The sequence below is a fragment of the Misgurnus anguillicaudatus genome, chromosome 8 (assembly GCF_027580225.2).
Source record: "Misgurnus anguillicaudatus chromosome 8, ASM2758022v2, whole genome shotgun sequence".
Lineage (NCBI taxonomy): Eukaryota > Metazoa > Chordata > Actinopteri > Cypriniformes > Cobitidae > Misgurnus > Misgurnus anguillicaudatus.
Window position 1 is genome coordinate 26,931,701 of NC_073344.2, and position 21,839 is coordinate 26,953,539.

Genomic DNA, 21,839 nt, shown 5'->3' on the forward strand with positions numbered 1-21,839 from the left:
TGATACAAAAAGTGTTTTTGGTCTGTATAGCTAATTTTGCCCTTCATGACAACTGTGTGTGTGTGTGGGGGGGTGTAAACTAATTTGTTTAAATTAAATTAAGCTTTAAAGTTCTGCATAATTGAAAGCGTGGCCACTTGAGTGACGGGTAAATTGCAACTGCTGTCACTACCGTTCATAGATATGTACACTAGATATCGCCTTGGCTACGGCAGTTCATTGGAACGAATGCGTCAAATAGAGCCGCCATCTTGAAACATCAGCGTCATTGTAGGCAACGGTGCAACGGGAATAAAAAAAATCGTCCATGAATTGGAAGTACAGGCAGAGATAGCAGCGTTACCAAGCTACTTCCTATGACAAGACCCTTGTTCCAAGATGGCGGCGGTTTTGATGCATGCTTAGAACCCCAACATCTAGTGTATATATCTATGACTACCGTTGAGCTGTTTACCCATTTTGGTTACCTGCGAGTGATGCGTAGGGACGCGTGGCCAAGATGGGGATGGCAGGCACCGCCTACTATTGGCTTCAAAAAAGCTCTTTACAAACCTATGGGTGAAATACATCACTTCCAGTCAGCGTGTCACATGCGGTGTAGTCGCACAAGTTTATTTTTTTAATGCATTCAAACAAAGCTCAAATTGGATCTGATAATTACACACCCGCAAATGGTTGGCATCCCCACGCAGCCCATTTCTGACTCTCTTTCTGGTTTATCTGCTATCATTTGTCATGTACAGTGGAAAGGTAAAAGTAACCATGAGACTCAATAAATCGGCTCTTTATGTTTCTCCATCATCACTTTATTGACTTCTGCTCTTTTTTTCTCTTTTAAATCAAGAAGTCTATTTGTGTTAATTAACAGTTGGTATTTCATAGATGTATATTTATATATATATAGTCATGTATGTATCATTAATACATATATATAATGATGACATTGAAATTGTGGCCAGTTTGTGGGTGTTTTTAATCTTCCCTGGGGTCACAGCGGCCACAAGAGTCACAGTATTGATGTGGAACAAAATGAAATGAAAATAAGATGAAGAGAGAGAGAGAGAGATCAAGAACTTCAAATACACCAACTCTCTGTTCAGCGTCAACTTTGCAGACATGGCTAAAAATGTGTTAGTTGATGTAAGATTAGAAAATCATGCATTTTCACTTTTCTTTTTTTGGGCTTCAACATGTAAACGTGTTATCATTAGCGTTAGAAATATCCCAGAGAGCGTTTTTACTCGCTTCAGTCCTCCTCCCCGCCAGCAGTTGGCGCTCATACAGGTGTGGTGCGACGGTTGGGATCCTTCGAGTCCTTCTGGATGCAGTTGTGAACCTGTAGGAAGTTCGGGTCTCTTTCCGAGTTGTACATCGGCGGCGATCCGTGCGGGGCCTTAAGCGTATCGCCGCCGCGGCCGAGCGTATACATGGAAATATCTGTTGAGGGCAACGCCGGGAACCCTTTCAACCCCACCGGCGAGGCTTCCCGTGAGCGAGACGGGTCCGTGGACCTGCTGGAGGAGCGCGAGCGACGCCGGTACCTGTAGCGATAGCTGGGGATCCGCGCGATGGCCGAGCCCTGGAGATAGTCGCCGGTCCCCGCTCGTGTCCGAGTCGAGCGTAACTCGCGATGGCGGTCGATGAACATGTGAACGGCGAGAACGCCCACCATCTCGGCCATGATGAACGACAGAGCGCCAAAATAAAAACTCCAACCGTACGAGTAGCTGTTCTTTTTAGAATCGCTCTTGGATGGGTCCCCCGCGTTTGCTGATATGTACACGATTATCCCGATGATGTTACTCAGACCTAAAGACAGACACAGAGAGCGTTAAAGAGATTCTCAGTCTTGAAGGTTTTAACATTAAAGCATGCGGTTACTTAGTTCACAGTGAGGTTGTTTACACAACAATGTCCTCAACTGAAGACGGGAACGTTTTTATGCGGTTTGGCAGTTCGTTTACAGGACAACAGTATATTGTTCGAAGACAGGTTTTAAAGTAGACCTGGGCAAAAATCACCTGCAATTCTCATCCCTGTCTCCTCAGTAAAGCCAGTTCAGTGATTAGTAGTAAATCACCATCAGCCGCCCCCAGATGAAGCGGCACCCACCACACAGAGCCACATCTCACCCAGAAGCTAGGCAAAATCACATACAATATTGGAGGCGATTTCCCACGATTGTGACCATGGTTTTGCGATCTTCTTGGTGAAATTCGTCTTTGTGTAGTAAATGCCGCTCCATCTGAAAGCAGGTGATGGTGATTTACTTCTAATCACTGAATCGCAGGCAATTTTTTTGCCCCTTCTATATTTTAAAGTGCAAGATTTTGAAAATGATGTCTGGTCGACTCCATGTAAGCCACAAAAATGCAAATCTGTGATATAACGTAGACAAACCATGTTCCGTATAGACGACCTTTAACCGCCAATAACAATAAATAAATATTTTGAGGTCACACATAAAATTTATATCTGCCATCCTCATTTCCCAATCCTTCATCCCTGAACAGGACCCTAATCGCAAATTGTTTCGTTGATTATTCAGTAAGTCTGCAGGGTGCGCCCCTTGTGTTTGAAAACTGCTGGTAATAAAACATTACTTCATCTTTAATGTCCATTTTCGCAGCTGAAATCAAGTTTTGCTCTCTTTACGAACTTCATTGTTAGCATGTGTGGAACATCAATTTCCCTTATCATCTTCCATACAGGCAGAGGAGGTCATTTTCTCAAAAACAACTGGTTCAAAAGACATCAACTGAACTGTGGCTTGTACAATAGGCCTTCATCCAGAGAATGAGCACACAAACATGCTCGTTTGAGCAAGTTGCTTCGAGAAATAAACGAAAGCTTCCGGAAAAGTGTACAGAACATGGTTAGTCTAGTCCAGGGGTGTCAAACTCAAGGCCCGCGGGCCAAATCCGGCCCGCCCCCTCATTTCATCTGGCCCGCGAGAGTTTACAGATTATGTTAATTATGTGGCCCGGCAGAGTCTACAAATTATTTTATTGTTATTATAAGTTTTATTTTTTGCAGGTTATTTCCTACATAATTTTTTTTAGCAGCCACCAAAACTAATTTTTGTCCTGCCAAAGTCTTTTTGTAATGTAATTATAGTGATAATGTTGATGATTGCAGGAGAGAGAACGAGCGACCCGCACACGCGCACTACTTGAGTGGCCGTGTCTTAATGCGAAGGCTGCAGCCTCCAGAGGTCGCATTTCCAGGCTGCATACGTCATCAAGACTGTCTTGTTTCAGGATATTAACAATTATAAAGTTGAATATTATTCTTAGTTTATAGCAAATAGTTGTAATATGCGTATGATTTGCGAATTTAATCGTCTGTTAACATAAATAAACCCGGCTTGATGGCGCTGCATATGCGACCTCCGCAGGCTGGAGCCTTGAATTTAGAAACGGACAGTATCTGCTCGTGCTTTCTCTCCCTCTCTCGCGCACGCTCACGCGCATCCAGCGAGAAAATGTTTTCCGTCTCATTTACAGAAATGTTTCGCGATGTCCAGCTGGGATTAGTTTACAATGCGTCTATTTCCGCTAAATTCGCGAACTAATGACCATCTGAACCGAATACTTTTAATAAATGATTGAAACTATTGATCTGTAGCCTACAACACTGAACTCATGAGACGTCAGTCAATCAGACACTTAAAGCCAGGTAAAAAAATCACAGCTTTTTTGCAAAGAGGACAAGAAATGACAAGCGAGAGTATATCTGTGTCATAATAAATGCATATTATGGTGGAGTTTGTAAAACTCTTAGTATCTTAAAATGCCTCTCATTTTCTTACCTGCACTATGAAGGATAACAGAACATTTTGAGTGTGCTCATATACAACATGTGTTTTTGTCACCACAATTATTTTAAAAATAATCTGTAGAATGTACTACTCTATACACTTTGTCATTATTTGCCTGGGCTTCTACGTTATTAATTGAGTTATTAACAAAACCAATAGTAAGCAAATGCAGAGAAAATTATGCAATGTACAGTAATAAGAGTTGATACATTCATACAGTCGTTCAAATACAACCGGCCCTTTGAGAGCAACCGTAATGCTGATGTGGCCCGGGATGAAATTGAGTTTGACACCCCTGGTCTAGTCTGTGTTTGTGCTGCTCAAGATACTCCGTTTATTAACACTTTTCCAGTTTATTTTTGTCGCTTTATACACTTTAAAAAGTAAAAGTTGGATGAACGTAAAAATTACTTCAATTGGTAACACCTAAAAACTTGAAGTTTTTTTAACAAAAATTTTTTTGCTTAAAAGGTGGTGTGTGTACATTTTAAGCGACATCTAGTGGTGAGATTGCGAATCGCAACCAACAGCTCACCCCTCAATCTCAAAACACATATGTTAGCCGGAATAGGATAAACACATCGTCGTCGTTGGCTACGTCCGAAAACTCTAAATTGCTGCCTTCTGAGGCAGCTTTCCAAGGCAGGAAGGCATCAAGGCATGTCCGAATTCAATGTTTGGTTTACTTCCTGTCGCCCCAGATACCTATGCGTGTGCGTACAATAAGAATGTGATTGGCCGAGCCTGGTCGAGTTCGAAAAAATAAAATGGCGGCCAAGGAAGCGACTGGAGCACAAATTTAGTGTAAATAAACGTATATTTTCACTTTTTACACATTTTAATTGCATTTCTAGCGAGAAATTAGTATTGTAGTTTTCAAATATGTGATTAGTTATCACAAAGGCGCTCTCTGTTTATATTTCAAACACGCTGCCTTTAAAGTGTGTCCGAAAGTCTTTCTCTGAGCTGCCTTCAGGCCTCCGAAGTCATTTCCTCACGAAGCAGCGAGGCAACGAGTCACTGCCTTGACTTTTCAGACGCAGCACACGACAACGTAGTGATAAAACGCGCTCTGTAGAGCAGTTTGTCCGTTTAGGGCTACTGTAGAAACATGACAGCAACTTCCATGTAAGGGGACCTGCGATGTATGTAGATAAAAACGGCTCATTCTAAGGTAATAAAAACAATACAGTTTATTTTGTAAGGTCTTTATACACCACTGATAATATAGTTATGTAGATTATATTAAATTTCTATCAAGAGATCCTTCTAAAAGTTACACAAGGCACCTTCAATTAAAAAAATTGAAATTGAGTTGAAAATGTTTAAATATTTTAGGTGTTACCAATGGAAGTAAGTTTAATTTTAAGTTTAAATGTAATTGTTTGTATGTGTTGCCCTGTAGAAGAATGTGTCTGTGTGTAGTGTTTCTTAACAAAGTAACATCATCATGCATACGTGAACTTTTTTCAAAGGTTAAAAAATTTAAACTCAAAGCAATCTTATAAGGGTCCATTTTTGTAAGCTGAATAAATAAGCTTTCCATTGAAAATCTGGAATCTGAAGTGCAAAAAAATCACATTTAGAAAAAAATAAATGAATATATTGAGAAATATGCATTTTAAGTTTTCCACATAAAGTCATTAACAACACATATTACTAATCATAAATACATTTTAGATACATTTATGGTAGGAAATTATTTTTGCCATAAAAAATCTAATTTGAGCCATAAAATATAACATTTATACAAATACAACTACACCTGTGCAACTTAAGACACTTTTTCAGGTTTTGTGATCCAAGGTCAGAAATATGATGTTTTAATCATCAGAACTGAAGTGATCCCATATTTTGGTGTTATAGGGTTCTGGTTTAAGAGAAGCAGTTTGTAGCTCAATTGTTAAAGGAACAGTATGTAGGATTGTGGCCAAAACTGGTACTGCAATCACACAACTGGTGACCAATACACAACATGAAAACACAAACATCAGTTGAGGGCTGCAACTCCACTTTTTAAATGACAATATCTTGGCCAGACCACTGTTGTCAGTGATATAAGTATTTGAAATGAAAATGATTTCTTAATGTCTAGTGACATATCAGGGCCATTTTATGATTAATTGATATAAATTTCTTACATACTGTTCCCTTAAAGCAGTGGTAACCAATCCTGGTCCTGGAGGGCCGGTGTCTCCTCAGAGTTTAGCTCCAACCCTAATCAAACACACCTTAATTAGCTGCTTCAAGTGTGTTTGATTAGGGTTGGAGCTAAACTCTGCAGAGACACTGGCCCTCCGGGACCGGGATTGGTGGCCACTGCTTTAAAGCATTGTGATAGCAATAACAAAAAGTTCATGTGTTTGATTCTCAGAAAATACACTTAGGGGCGGTTTCCCGGACAGGGATTAGCTTAAGCCAGGACTATGCCTTAGTTTAATTAGAAAATATAACTAGTTTTAACAAACGGGCCTTACTAAAAAATTACTTGTATGCATTTTGAGGCAAAACAAAGGACACTGATGTATTTTAAGATATGTCAGTGCAAGTTGTTTTCAGTTTGGACAACCCTTACATTTATTTTAGTCTAGGACTAGTCTAATCACTGTCCGGGAAACCGCCTCATACTGTTTAAAATGTTTAGCTGAAATGCACAATAAGTTGTTTTTGTATTTAAGTTGCTTCTGTATGAATGTAAAGACGACTGCTCACCTGCAGAAACGAAGAAGATCCCTGAACTCAGGATGATGTTGTGATGAGATTTATAAAACTCACTCGCAGCGACACACAATCCTCCCATAAAGAGCAGAATAACACTGAGGATGGGAAATATACTGGAGGCTCGAACCGCACCTGTACACAAACACACACACACACACACACACACACACACACACACACACACACACACACACACACACACACACACACACACACACACACATGATTCTATGCTTACATTGAGTTCTTTAATAAAGTTCATACAGGATGAGATGACTGATCTGATCAAACACATTTCTCTTAATATGACGTTAGGGTTAATCTGGAATCAAATGTAAGAGTGATGAGGGACTTAAATGTGTCCATCATGTAAGCAAAGTGAACAGGTGTTCTTGATGTTTGCTTTCATTTCTTTGACATGTTTTAAGCGTATACGCATCATCTATTCTTGAGCTATGGTTAGACGTCTATCAGACTTTCACTGACAGACCAAATTTTGCTTTGTTGTAGCCAAAATTGCTTGCTGGGAAATGTCCACAGGGAGAATTGAAATGTCTGTATGAGCTCTTATCCTGATAACATGTTACTTTATGACATCACAGTATGAGGTCACTGCTTTGGTGCAGTAACATGACATCACTCTGATCATGATACTGTATCTGTCCTGCTATATTGATCTATTCTCTCTCTCTCTCTATCTGTGTGTGTGTGTGCATCTGGGTTTACTATGATACATGAAAACCTTTAATCTGGACAATAATAAACTGGCAAAACAATTTAGACAAAATAAAATAAATGTTTCTCTATTCACATATCTAATTCTAAATGAAAAATGTCTATTTGGTTTGATTTAAACAGTAAAAGTACATGTCCTCATAAGATTGTAAAACTATATGTCACTAAAATAAATCATCCCTCACCTTGTCACTATACAACTGAACGCTTTAAAGAGGAATAAATAAGAGGAGGTGAAGATGAATGAGATGAGGTAAGACTTGGATGAGAGAAGATGAGAGGGCATATAAGAGTTTGACCCATATAAACTGCAGTGAAATATTTATAGAAATGAGTGACCTAATTAAACACAGCTCTGAAAACTACACACACACACACACACACACACACAATGTTTGACTTACGTAGGAAATACTCGGACGCATCAGCTTCATAATCCGCACCTTCAGGAAAATGATCAATGTGTTTACACATCCCTTTAAAATTACCTGTGAGACAGACAAACAGACAGACAGATTGTGAGATCCTTCAAACACAGACTGCTTCTGTTCAATATAAAGTCAGTGTGGTATTAACTTCTGTAAAAAAATCTCTTATCCATAACAGTGAAGAGAGATCAATGAGAGAGGCAGATGTTAGCACTGAAATCAATGTCATGATATCTTCTCATGGATGTCATCAAGTCTGAAATGTATTAATATATCACACTGTTACATTCTTTCAAAGCAGCTATAGAAATCACAGAAAACTGATGATGTAAAGGTTCTTTGTGCTTTGTTGTTTTATGTTCATGTCTTTTATTTTAAAGTCTTGCAGTATTTCCTTCTGTAGTTCATAGTCATTGTAGTCTTTTTTGTTACTCCACCCTATTTGTATCCAGGTGTATTTAGACATGATGAGCCACACACATGACAATGTTTTGTGGAGTTTTGCATTCGTGCCTCCTCGAGCTGCCACTGGGTTTGAGGTTATAGGATTAAACTGAAAAACAATGGTTCTGGCTAGAAAATATACAGCTATGGCATAGATCCTACAAAATGTTTGGTTTAGGGGTAGGATTGGGATGAAAACAGCACTCATCCGGCGAAATTTGACAAGATTTTGGCCGTAGCTGTATCCCTTTTAGCCACAACCACAGAGGAGTCAAAGCCTTAAGTGCAATAAATATCTTTACTCTCTGTATAAAGTTCATTGTCTATTATCAAATTATCAAATAAAATATGAAACAAGAAAATAAGTTACACATACTTGAGTTACACTTCACAGCCTCACTACATGAACTCTTTCCCTGCCATTGAGGAGTTAACTCGTCAATTAAGAGAAAACACTTCCCTGCCAATGATGAGTTTTTCCGGCAATTTGTATTTCCGCTATTATCCACCAGATGGCGCTCTTACACCACTTTTAAAACCCAGAAGTATTCAGTTCAAACTTTGTGTGTGCTCTGAATCTCATCTCTAAAAAGTCATTTACAAAAACGCAATTATCTCTTTTAGCCTTTTGCTCAAAATGTTGTATTTTTTAAAGAAACCTACCCATATTTTAGAGGTGATAAAATAGAACAAATTAGATTAAACGTTTTTTTGTTTGTTTGAAAGCAGAGGGTCTGTTCTTTCATTTGATATATTGTATGTTTATATATTTAAAGAAGAATCTTAAAATTGCCCAAAATTAATATGATTTACAAATGTACAATAATTTAATGATTATTACTAACATTTATTTATGTTTTAATATGATTTAAAGATGTATATGTGTGACAGGTTTAATCAATAAAACACTTCTGTATCGGACACGCTTGTGTATCCTCGCTCATGACTCCTCAGGAAGCCTCCTAACTGTTTGTTCCTCGAGGTGCAATTAAAGAACCGAGACATCCTACAAGATGGCAGAATTCGATTGGTGTCCAGTCGGTTGTAGTAACATTAAGAAGCACCCTATGAAAGTACTGTAGACCAATGCATGTGTCTGCACTGGTGACAGAAGTCCAGCAGCCTTCCAGTTAAAAGAACCAGAATCATTAATCTTTTGTCACCAGAGCAGACATATGCAGACGCAGAAGCTAAACCAACCTTAATAAATGTGTTTTAAGTGAAATTTGAACGTTATGGTAAATTGATTTCAGGTTTAATTGTTGGTCAGATATATGTCGTTTATGTGATTTTAAAGGCATATGTCTTTGCTCATTCAAGTAGATAGGACTGGGTTAGGGTTAGGGTTAACCCTAACCCTAACTCTTGTATGCATTGCAACTGAGACACAACTTTCCAATCTCTCTGATGAAGCCAATACAGAAGTGACTTAAACTGCAATTCATCGACTGGCCGCTTGAGGCTCCAAATGGGAGTCAATTCTCATAGACCTCCATGTTAAAATGCCAAACTTTACAGTTGAAAATAATATGTTTACAGCCTGGTATAAAAAGTATTTTTAGTCTTTATAACTAAATTTGCCCTTCATGACAACTGTGAGGGGGGTGAAATTTTTTGTTACTTTATTATATTATATTTATTAAGCCTTAAACATCTGCATAATTAAGGGCGTGGCCACTGTGAACTGCCACTGCTGTCACTAGAGTCAAGCTAGGCGGACGTGGTATCAACAACCAGTCACCTCAGCTTCACCCACGTCCCACCTCTTTCCCCATTTTCAGATATCCGCGAGTGATGTGCGGTGACGCATGGCCAAGATGGCGAGACAGGCACTGCCCAACTTTAAGCTTCAAAAACGATCTTCAGAAACCAATCTTTTTTTACAGTCTATGTTTGCACCTAACCCTAACATGGCCGTATAGTGGTCGCATCCACGTTCATTTGACTGACAGCAGTTTTGCTGCGAATGCCTAAACTCCTGATTATTTATATAAGAATACTTAAGAGGTTAAGGAGAAGTTAATGTTGGTGATGTAGATAACAGAACCCCTGCTCGCCGCTGTTTGTGTTGCAGGAATTTCTGCTGCTGCACGCACGGATGTTGCATAACTGAGTTACATAATTCAGTGATCTCCACACGTGCAAGTGATTATAACTGTGTCTAACACGATCATCTTTATTCTAGTGATGTTTGAGGTACAGTCAGTGTGCACACAAACACACACACACTGACTCCAGATGCACATGTGCAAGTGTTGGGATTATACAGTGGACTGTCGTCACCTTCAGCAGGCGTGAAATGTTCTCAGTAGAGCTGCAAACATCTCACTACCCGTCTGTAAAGTCCATGGGTCTGTCTCATTCTCTACAGACACAACTAAATCACTGCATCCCCTATAATATGACCACTAGATACTACTGAAGATGACAATGACCTTGTAAACAATAACATGAAGACTAAACTGTAGGCTTTGTAGAGATTAGGTCTTTTTAAACACATTCTCAAGCACATACGTATTACAATTAACGTGAACATATAAATTGTATCCTGATGGACATACACGCTGCAAAGTCATAAGAGTGACAACCGCATGGGAGTGAATCCCCAAAATAATCCTTCTGTGTGTGAACAAGACCAAGAACAAGACTCACTCCTGAAACTGTGATGATTGACAGAGAGGTAACCATAGCAACGTCCTGCCGTCTCACATCTTGGGCAACATGACTAAAGCAATCGCTCGTACCTCTTCTACATAAGAATGACATTTGTATATATATAAATATAGTATATATTGAGATTTAAAGTTTATTTCAGGAATAATTGACGATGGGCCATTGAATTGATAAGAAAATAATGCAAATAAACCCAAGGCGGTAATGCCGCACGACGCGAATAATAGAGTAACGTATTATATTATACTAATCCTCTGTATGATAATAATGAATTCAACAGCACTCTTATGTAGTTTAAATTATTTTCTGGTAAACCAACTGTCTGACTGAATAAATAAGAGATGTTATATTGTGTATCATGTAAACGTTTAATTTAGTTTTATGAATGAGATTTGACATTTTTAGATGTACTCAACTTCACAAGCAGAAATGCTTACATGGAAATGATTTTTAAGCAGATCAATAACAGTGTACAATTGATGCGTTGTTACATTTTTGGAGAGGTGCGCGTCACAGGCTACACAGTATTACACACAACATACAGCATAGCTACGGCATAGGTCTAATGCAGAAGTATAAATTAGTGTTTGTGTGTGTGTTTATAATATCAGTGTTTATGTGATTGTCTTGTATTCACACAAACAGACACAGTAGTGGCGTGTGGGACTGACTGTGTGTAGAAAATATTTTCAGGATTTGTTCGGGATCGTTTCATTTTTGGTTCATTCACAATGCCAATGCTTTTCCGGAATCTGTGCATGCATTCCCACAGATACCGTAAAGATCCCATAAAGACACTTGAAGTATTTAAAGTCCTGCACTTGGTGCATTGTTTTTGCCTTCAAAGATGATCGTTTCAGATTCAGTTTTGGATGAAGTTTTTTTCTTTACCAATATTCTGTCTGATGGACTGTGAAGGTTCAGCTGGACTTGCTGGGATTTCTTATCTTATATTTTAGAAATGATCACACAACATCAGACCTATGACCTCAGTATCCACAGCATCCAAAATATAGATATGAGCGTCTTCACAGCACATTCACCATGAGACCAGAAGGGTGAAAGAGTAACAGCTTTATCTGTAGACCCCATCCTGACCCCAGACCTGCTGATCAGACCGTGAGCACATCTTCAGTCCAGACAGAGATAACACACGACACGTGAGAAATGAGAGAGGAGAGACACTATCTCTTTTCTAAAGCAAGAACAAACTTTACATTGCTCGCATTGCCAGCTGCAAATGCTTCAGATGTTTCTGTGATCATGATGTTTTTAAACAGGTAAAGCTGCTTTGAAACAATGTCACATTGTAAAAAAAAATCATGTTTGATTAATTGATTGATTTTAAGCTCATGTCCAGCATCTCTAAAGCTGATTGGTTGGGTATGAACATGCAGATTCTCATAGAATAGATATCACAAATATTGATCAGTTTAGTTTGAAGTAAATAAAACACAACACAGTCCGTGATTGGCTGGTTTACATGTCAGTCAGGTGGTTGTTGCAACATCATCAGATGACCCCTGTGTTTCATTGAGTTCAGTGAGGTCACAGAGGTCACATCTGAACACTGTCTGCACATCACAATGATATAACAGAGCATCAAACCACCGCTGTGCCCTGCGCTTAACATGACATTGAATCAATTTATATGGAAATGACTAAGAAACACTGCAGAATAGAATATGAGTAATAAAACTCATGGAAATATATTACTAATATTATATTATTATATATACATTATATGCACATTTAAACTCACAATAATAAAAAGTGTGTGTGTGTGTGTGTGTGTGTGTGAGAAAGTGAGGGGGAGCGAAAGAGAGAGAAAGAGCGAGAGAGAGAGAAAGAGAGAGAGCGTAAAAGTAAAAGCTGAATCCTATTGGGTTTATGTTAGGACAACTCTTGCTTAAAACAGCAGTTTTATAAAAGCTACTAAAACTTTGAGAATCCCACAAAAGGAAAGATTTCGATTTAAAAGTGTCTGCCAACAATTCATTCTTCTATCAGGTGTAGAATCATTGATTTAAACATTAAGTGTAAAAATAAAAACAATAAATGATTCAATAAGTGATTTCTGCTGCATCCGTTTTGCATTAAATAATCATTAACATGTTGTTTAGATAACTAAATAAATAGGCAGTAAATGATCTAAAGCTACAATGATGAAAGAGAGACAAAATCTATCAATTATAAATATTTCAGAAATAAACATCATATACTGAATCTACTGAAATATTTAATGAAGGAGAATTAAAAACAAGTTTTGTACCTTCAATCAATTATTCAATGATTAAAACTTTAATAGCTTAAAACAAACTTTAGTGTAAAAGACTTTTATCTTCAAATCCATCATATATATCAAACACACTGTAAAAAGACAAAGTTGGATCTACTTACAAAATCTTTAATTAGTTACATTTAAACAATTTAAATTTTATCAACTTAAATATTATCACTTTAAATATAAAATGCAAGGTGAATTTTTTTTCAATTGGTTACACCTTAACATGTTAGCTTTACCAACTTAAAGTGCACCTATTTCATGGCATTATTTTGTGTATTTGCATGGTGTATGGTTAAAAAACAGATTAATTCCCACATACCGAAAATTGTTTAGCTCCAGATTTCCCTCTCTTTCTGAATTGCACAGATTTTGTACAAAACTGTCCCTGATTGGCCAGCTAATCTGTACGTTGTGATTGATCTGAATACCTCTGACGTCAGCCGGAAATGTGATGCTCCTTACCATGTTTGAAAGATTCGCTCACAATGAAATGCTAACAGGAGTTAACTTACAGGCTGTGAGGAGGATTTATGATAATGTCGGTCTTGTCCACGTCACCAATACCCAGGAAGTAAACTGTTGCCTACAATCTGTGTGTTTGTTGTAGTCCAAGAAAAGAGATTTACAATGGAGACGATAACTCGCCTCATCATTTAATTTGGGATTTGTACTTTTGCATATCGTTAACATTAACAAATACACACTTACACACCAAAGGTAACATCATGAATCGGACAATAGGTGCTCTTTAATACCAGTGGCGGCCGGTGACTTATTTTTCGAGGGCGCACGATGAGAAGCTCATCACAACATGTATTTAGCTCGTCATGTGTGTGGCTCATTGTGTTAAAATATGTGTTCGGCACGTCATGTGAACCATGTGCATCATGCGACTTGTCAAAATTCGTGCCTGCTGCACACGAGTCTAAAGGGTTTATGATAAAAGAGACGCTCATGTTTGCCAGATACATGTGTAATCATAATGTAGTGTTAAATTAGTGTCTTATGAGTATTTTCTGAACGTGAGCATCTCTTAAGAAGGCACGTATTTTGACAAGATGAGCCACACATGACACTCCGAACACATATTTCGAATTTGCGCCCCTCGGAAGAGAAGCCACCGGCTGTCACTGCTTAACGCATAAAGTGAGAAGATTTGAGTTGTGTTACCAATTGAAGTTTATACAACTTTCACTTTTTACAGTGTATGTTTGTGTTTTGTGCCTCAACACACAAATGAACTGAGGCATTATGGGTAATATAGCACTATATTTCTACAGCAATGCTACATGCCACTATCATACTGTATTTAAAGTGGTATTTTGTGGACTCTATTTATAATAATTTAAAAAAACAATCAACATTAATGAACATCCATTATTTTCTTTTTTCTTTGTCATGGAGCAGTGGTGTTGGATGTTTTATATCAATTAGAAAATATAAATTATCATTTTGCATTTATTCATCTAAAGACCGAGAATGAGCCTGAAACACACCTCTATTCGGATCAAAGAAATGAAACTGCTGTATTCATGATGAGATGTTTTTTGCCATCTTGTTTTTGTTGTATAATAGCTTACTATATGGTCATTGTGGAAGCATGGCATAGATTTTACAAAAGTAATTTTAATTCCTCCATACCTTCAAGACAGCAGGTCCTCCACAGGCCGGAATGGGTCATCACCTCCTCGTTCTTCTTACTGGTCTCGTTCTCATTGGTGGTCTTTATTTTGCAGACCCCGCGTGAGTAGAGCCAGTAGTCCGTGCCCACAGCGATGGTCATCAGGCTGAAGGCGGCGAATGCACCCACAGTGGTCAGGAGCATCTGGACTCCGCGCTCATACGCACCCATGTTCCCACATTCTATGAAAGGGGAGCCCCCTTTCCTCTTGATGTATAGGAAATAAATATTTGTAAATCTGCGAGGCCGAAACAAGAAGAAACGGAATGGGTGAAAGAGCCCAAAGCTCTGAAGATGATCTGCACGAGAAGATCGAGTCCTGTCTAGGCCACTTCTCTCAAGATCTGAAGAACTCTTAACCCGTTACTGTCTCACTAATGTAATACTCTCACTATACATCTCAAACTAGTCATCTGTCTGATCATTAGACAACGAGACTCATAGAGATAAAACATCCGTCACGTTCCCAAACCACTGCCGCCGGTACAGCAGACGCGTGCGCGTGCCTCCGGTTCTGTTCTCGGTATCCATGAATCTAAACGGAATATCCGAGGAATGAATTCAAGCGAGGGATTAAAACATATCCCGTTTAAAACAAAGCATGATGGGTTAAACCCATTTTGACTCAACAGAAAGACGTCAATGAAATCAATCCATCGCGGAGATTCGTCAAGAAACGAGCGAAGAAAAATGAAATAAAATCACCGGGTTTCCTTTTTCCTAAAATTCTGGTCTCCAGTTTCCATATGTGGCCTTTATATCGTCGAACGTTTCCAGTGTGAATGTAAATCTTCAGTCACAAACATCAGCCCTGCTGTCACCCGAACCTGTGCAGCTGTCACAGCCGGTACCCGAACCGCCTCAGCCCTCCCGCCATCAACGATACGAACACCGAATCACGACCGATGAATATAAAGCAGCGGCGATGGATCTCAGGGTCAGTCAGGAACATCTGATATTCTCTCTCTCTCCTCGGTGTCGTTTTCCAGCAGATGTAATTCTTGGGTCGATGTCTGTCGCTGCTGCTGTCTGTCTGTCTGTCTATCTGTCTGTCTGTCTGCGGCGCCGCTTGTTGCTGGAGAGAAACCTCAAACACTTTCATTCGGGTTTAATGTGACGGATGAACGTATCGATATCACCGTAGATTCTTCAGTATTCCTCACAGAATGATCGCTGTTCTGTTCACACACACGCGCGCGCGTGAGCAAACATCTGCATGGCTCTTGCGACAATCATCTCCACACAAAAAAACCCCACATTTAAGGTCGTAATACAGATTTCAATCTTTTATCAAAGTAAAATCTGACTGTATAAGATGTGAAGTGCATCGATGTTTACAGAGTGATGAATGTTCTGCAGATGATGTGACAGTCGCGTTACCAAGGCGACTGTCTCCCTCTTGCGATGTGAGATGGACATCAGTGAAGACTTCGACACGGACTACTGCAAAAACACCGTGTATATGTGATCATTTCACCAGCACTGGATAGGAAAGCAGATATTACACTAGTAATTAATAATTCACACAGACTCTTGATGTTTTTATAAACTGTTCTGTCAACTGCATATCGTCCATAACAATGCTGTGATTACTATAAAACAATATTTATAATGTAGAATGACCTTAACTTCCTTATTAATGATATTAGAGAGAGAGAGAGAAAGAGAGAGAGAGAGAGAAAGAAGGGAGCAGGCCTTGAATGAATAAACGCTTCAGACGATGATCTTTTTTTAGACATTCTGTCTTTCTGCTCCACACCAAAGGACACACTTTACATTCAGGACACAGCAAACACACTGAACCAGCAGCCAGTGCGGCAAAGAGAAAGAGGGAGAGATTCGATCAAGAAGATTTATGAATATAGAATACAATAGAGTGATGTCATACACAAGGGGCCATCTGATTGGCTGAAGATAGGTCTGATGGTGCATGTGTGTGTTTCTCATGTCATATAACACACAGACTAAAGTCTCTTAACAACAGACAGAAACCAAAAGCACATTATTTCATATTTAATACACACTGATAAGGCACAAGATGTTCATTCATTTGACGTAACGTTTTGAAGAAAATGTTAAAAGTCTGCAACAAGGGAGTCTATTCATTGGTTTTTATGCCTATAAAATAATAAGAAATAAAATGAAAGCTCAGTATATAAAAATGAAAAATAACAAAACATGCCAGAACAAAAGCTTGAATGTGGGGATAAAAGAGAGGTCTGCGTCAAACTTCATCCATAACAGTGAGCAAACACAGAAACAAACACACAAAGCAGGACATGATAGAAGTACCCAACAAATAAATGTGTGTGTCTGTGACTCGACCAATGAATTTGGCAGCTTTGGTTTATTTGTTCATTCTTTCCAATAAACAAATCAGAGCGGCTATTAGCTGGATTACATCAGATGAACAAATACACACTTTATTCCCATCAGTGACATTAATAATATAATAGTGCCCTGCTGAAAAAACAGCATGGGAATTATGCTGGTCTATGCTGGTTTGATGCTGGTTTAGCTGGTGATCACCAGCATACCAGCACCAAAACACAACATATGCTGTTTTTTTTCAGCAGGGTGTTGCTGTCTCTCTCAGCATTGCTAACTTTTATTTATAAATAACACTTACTACAGGATTTTAGTTAACACAAGATGTGATTTCTGTCTTTGGGGGCGGTTTCTTGGACAGGGATTAGACTAGTCCTAGACTAAAATAAATGTAAGAGCTGTCCAAACTGAAATCAACTTGCACTGCCCTTTTATTTTGCCTCAAAATGCACAAATGTTTTTAGTTAGGCATGTTATATTTCCTAATTAAACTAAGGTCTAGTCCTGGCTTAAGATAATCCCTGTCTGGGAAACCAGCACTTTATGTAGGAAGCAGATTCCGCTAACAGATCTCAACTTACAGTTTTGTAAAAAAATCTTTACTCAGCATACCTAGACCAATGATTTTTTTTTTTCTCGAACAATTAAAAGACGGCTATGCGTATGAAATATACATACAAAAATAAAACAAAATTTGACAAAATAAACACCCTGTTCGAAAAGGGATAGGTAGAAGCCCTAGGCTTATCAAGACCTACCCCCAGTAACTACCTAAAACAATTCACAGTCAAACATGATATATCGAACATAACATTTTAAATAATACAGGAAAAGTAACCACTAAATAAAGTAATACTTTATCTATTTAGATAAAGAAACATATAAAGAAGTCTTTATCAAGCAACATTTACATCAGTAATGATTTATCATTCACCCTCACCACTTTTGTACTTATCAAAAATAAAACTCTTGTACCTTTTTTTAAACTGCAGCATATTAACACTTTGTTTGATAGAATTACTCAGACCATTCCACAAAAGCACCCCACAAATTGAAATGCACATACTTTTGAGTTTTGTTCGAGTCCTATGTTGTCTCAATTTTAAATCCCCTCTCAAGTTATAACCCCCAACCCTATATGAAAATAGTTGTTGTATGTTTCCAGGCAACTGTTTGTTTATTGCTCTATAAATTAATTGAGCAGTCTTAAATTGAACTAGATCATTAAACTTTAGAGTGTGCAATTTTAAAAACAGTGAATTAGTGTGCTCATAGTATCCTACCTTATTAACTATCCTAATTGCTCTTTTTTGTACTGTGCATAATGTTTGTAAGGTGGTCTTGTAGGTGTTGCCCCATACTTCAACACAATAATTTAAGTAAGGCAACACAAAGGAACAATATAAAATATAAAGTGCTTTTTTACTCAATATATGCCTTGCTTTCCCCATTACTCCAATACTCTGCGCTACTTTTGTTCTAACATATTTGATATGGGGTTTCCGACAGATCTTATAATCCAGAATCACACCCAAAAATTTATTTTCATACACTCTTTCTATTGTAACATTATTAATCTTTAATTTTACTTTTACTTGTGTGTCAACTTTACGATTACCGAACATCATAAATTTGGTTTTATCTAGATTTAATGATAATTTATTTAAGTCAAACCATATTTTTAACTTATTCATTTCTGCTGTGACCACCTCCAATAACAGCTTCAGATTTTCCCTTGAACAGTAAATATTGGTATCATCAGCAAAAATCAAAAATTTTAAGTGGTTAGTGACCCTACAAATGTCATTTATGTACATAATAAATAATTTTGGACCCAATATTGACCCCTGTGGTAATCCACAGGTGATACCCAAGCACTCCAATGATTCTCTGTAATGTGCATCCCTTTACCCCCCCAAAGAAAATTCATAACATAAAACAATCTGAGTTAAACAAAACATATGAAATGATAACATGTAGTGCTGTTTAATTACACAGAATTTACGATCATGTATTTTTTTTAAATGTCATAACACTGGGGGCCCCCAGCACCATCTCGCACCTCCCAAGAGGAGCCCACCCTCCAGTTTGGAAACCAGTGCTTTAAACAGTTCAGTAGGCTGAAATGCTTGGTAAATCTTTGCTTCTCTGATGTTTTAAGTGGTAATATTATATCATGTCATGGATTTGTGACATACACACATAGAGAGAGTCCAGTTGTCGGTGGTGTTGTTAAACTGCAGTGCCAGTAAATTCAGACGATTTAAGATGCGAGCATTATTGACCACAGGTGTGTGTGTGTGTTTGTGTTTGCTCTGAATGTTAAGTTGAGCTGCAGATGTGCTGACTGCTTAGTTTCCATGGGAACAGCTTCACCTCTCCTCTATATATCATTATTACTACTGGAGCTAAAGCATAGATATACTGAACACGCTTCATCTGCGCTATTCATTCAGTGTTGCTTCTTACATTTAAACTGAAGGTTTGGTTGTTGTGTCACAATTTTAAGACGCCTTGACTACTTGCCGCAAGTAAAGACGCAGCGTGTGAACCACTGAGGTTTCATTTAAAGGGATAGTCACCCAAAAATAAAAATTCTGTCAATCATGTACTCATGTAAACCTGTATGAGCTTCTTCATTCTACAAAGGAAGATATTTTGATAAATAATGGTAATCATACATTTGATGGCGCCCATTGACTTCCATAGTATTTGTTTTTCCTACTATAAAAAAGGAAATGGACACCATCAACTCATTTACGGAAAATCTTCTTTTGCATTCAAAAGAATAAAGAAACTCATACAGGTTTACAGCAACATGAGGGTGAGTACATGATTGACAGAACTTTTATTTTGGGAAACGATAAGCCAGTACATCGACAGTAAATGTACATTAAATGTTTTATAATGAAAACTCTCATGAAAGCAGGGTCAATTAGAGCAGGGTTCCTCAAATCTTACCCTGGAGGTCCGGAGCACTGCAGTTTAGCTCCAACCCTAATCAAACTTACCCACCTGTAATTTTCTAGTAATCATGAAGACCTTGATTAGCTTGCGCAGGTGTGTTTGATCAGGGTTGAAACTAAACTCTGCAGGGCTCCCGACCTCCAGGTTAAGATTTGGAGAAGGGGGAATTAAAGGGATGACCAGTGAGTCTATCGTGTGTGCATTAACATGAACACTGGCGCCATCTGCTGTACAGTGCATATAGCACTATTTAGCTGTCAATCAAAACCAGTTTCTGAATACTGTTCTATTATAACCAAATGATTTGCCTTTGTTTTCATGATTTACATCAGGGGTAGGCAATGTCGGTCCTGGAGTGCTGATGTCCTGCAGATTTTAGCTCCTTAGTTGTTCATGTGTGCTTGATTAGAGTTGGAGGTAAACTCCGCAGGACACCGGCACTCCAGGACCGACACTTACCCCTCATTTACATCATCTTTTCCATCAGGTCACTCATCAGAGAAAGGTACAGTAGTGTTACCAGAGTAAATAAATAAATCTTTATTTAAAATGCACTAAAACAACAAAGAGATTTAACAGAAGAGATAAACAGAAGTTACTGGTACATATAAAAGGACATTAAATGTTTGGGGAACAAAATGAGTTTAAGCAGAAGTCATACAGTCAAAACATCATCTACAACACTTCTAGACGCCTTATGAAGAAATTAAGTGGAGCAAAACAGAAAAGATCTCAACAGATGCACATTGATCAGGTTTAACCATCCATTTAAAACAGATCTTCACACCAACCTGGAAAACATCGAGATCCTCACAAGCTCTGAAATGACAAACGTCAATTAAATTAGAAAAAGTCAAGGTCAGGGTCTGAGAAAGATTTTAACTAGTAAAAAAGTGTATTTGTGAACTTACTGTCAGCTGTGTCTTCGCGCAGGTCCACGGCTCAAAGGATTCATTCATATGAAACTGCAGCAGTAATCCAGCGGCTACACCATCATCTGAAAATCAATTCACAGTCACACATCAACAACACAAACTCAACACCCAGACAGGGTTAAGATTAATCCAGGACTAGGCCTAAATTAAAATTAGGACATTTAAGTTGTTTTTACAAATATACCTTACAAAAAAACTTTAGTGGTGTTGTTCTTGAGAGAAAACAATGACACTGATATACGTAAAGAAATGTTAGTGCAAGATGATTTTTAAAATTAAAGCAGCTCAAACGTGCATTTTAGTCTGGGACTAACTGTTTGCAGGATTAGCCCTGTGTGGGACACCAGCCCAAGATGTGTTAGTGGACTCAGACTAACATCAGCACTGCTCTCTTCAGACTAAAGTGCTTTTATATGCACGTCAGTTTGCGCAGTGGACTAGTCATCACCGACCACATATCACACTAACGTTACTTTAATGAGTATAAAACACCATCCAAAACCTCTAACGTTAAACAAACGACAACAAAGGAAATCTGAAACTTTCAACCACATAATCATGAGATTTAAAAAAAACGTCATCATCTTCATCATTACCGCAGAGATCCTCACAGGACTACACGACGTCCTGGCGGATGAAATACTTCAGCAGGCTTAAAGACATTCAAAACTCCCACTTCTCGCTCTCTCTGTTGGAATTCAGCTCCGTCTCACACGCACGTGTTGTTTGTTTCTGCCGCATTTAAGCGACCCGGAAGAGATCTGCTTCTCTGTGACATAAGGCAAACGCAACTTCCGCGTTTACGTTTTTCGACTGCTAA

At 38.4% G+C, this 21,839-nt stretch overlaps 1 protein-coding gene and 1 long non-coding RNA gene across 3 annotated transcripts; both read right to left on the reverse strand.

Annotated features, from left to right (window-relative positions):
• Window positions 1–784: 784 nt before the first annotated feature.
• On the reverse strand, window positions 785–16,237 carry cacng2b (calcium channel, voltage-dependent, gamma subunit 2b). 2 transcript variants are annotated; one of them, XM_073870636.1, is made up of 5 exons: window positions 16,128–16,145; window positions 14,750–16,025; window positions 7,681–7,764; window positions 6,533–6,673; window positions 785–1,809 (listed from the first exon to the last, which is right to left on the reverse strand). In XM_073870636.1, the coding sequence occupies exons 2-5, from the start codon at window positions 14,958–14,960 to the stop codon at window positions 1,277–1,279; spliced, it is 969 nt and encodes a 322-aa protein (XP_073726737.1). In that variant the 5' UTR covers window positions 14,961–16,025; window positions 16,128–16,145; the 3' UTR covers window positions 785–1,276. The 2 variants fall into 2 exon arrangements, with proteins under 2 accessions (XP_073726737.1, XP_055069596.1); XM_055213621.2 differs by having other exon boundaries at window positions 14,750–16,237.
• Window positions 16,238–20,600: 4,363 nt separating this feature from the next.
• LOC141365811 (uncharacterized) lies at window positions 20,601–21,775 on the reverse strand. The gene is made up of 3 exons (XR_012370789.1): window positions 21,616–21,775; window positions 20,996–21,081; window positions 20,601–20,903 (listed from the first exon to the last, which is right to left on the reverse strand). It is a non-coding gene; the product is annotated as an uncharacterized lncRNA (long non-coding RNA).
• Between the last annotated feature and the right edge of the window lie 64 nt (window positions 21,776–21,839).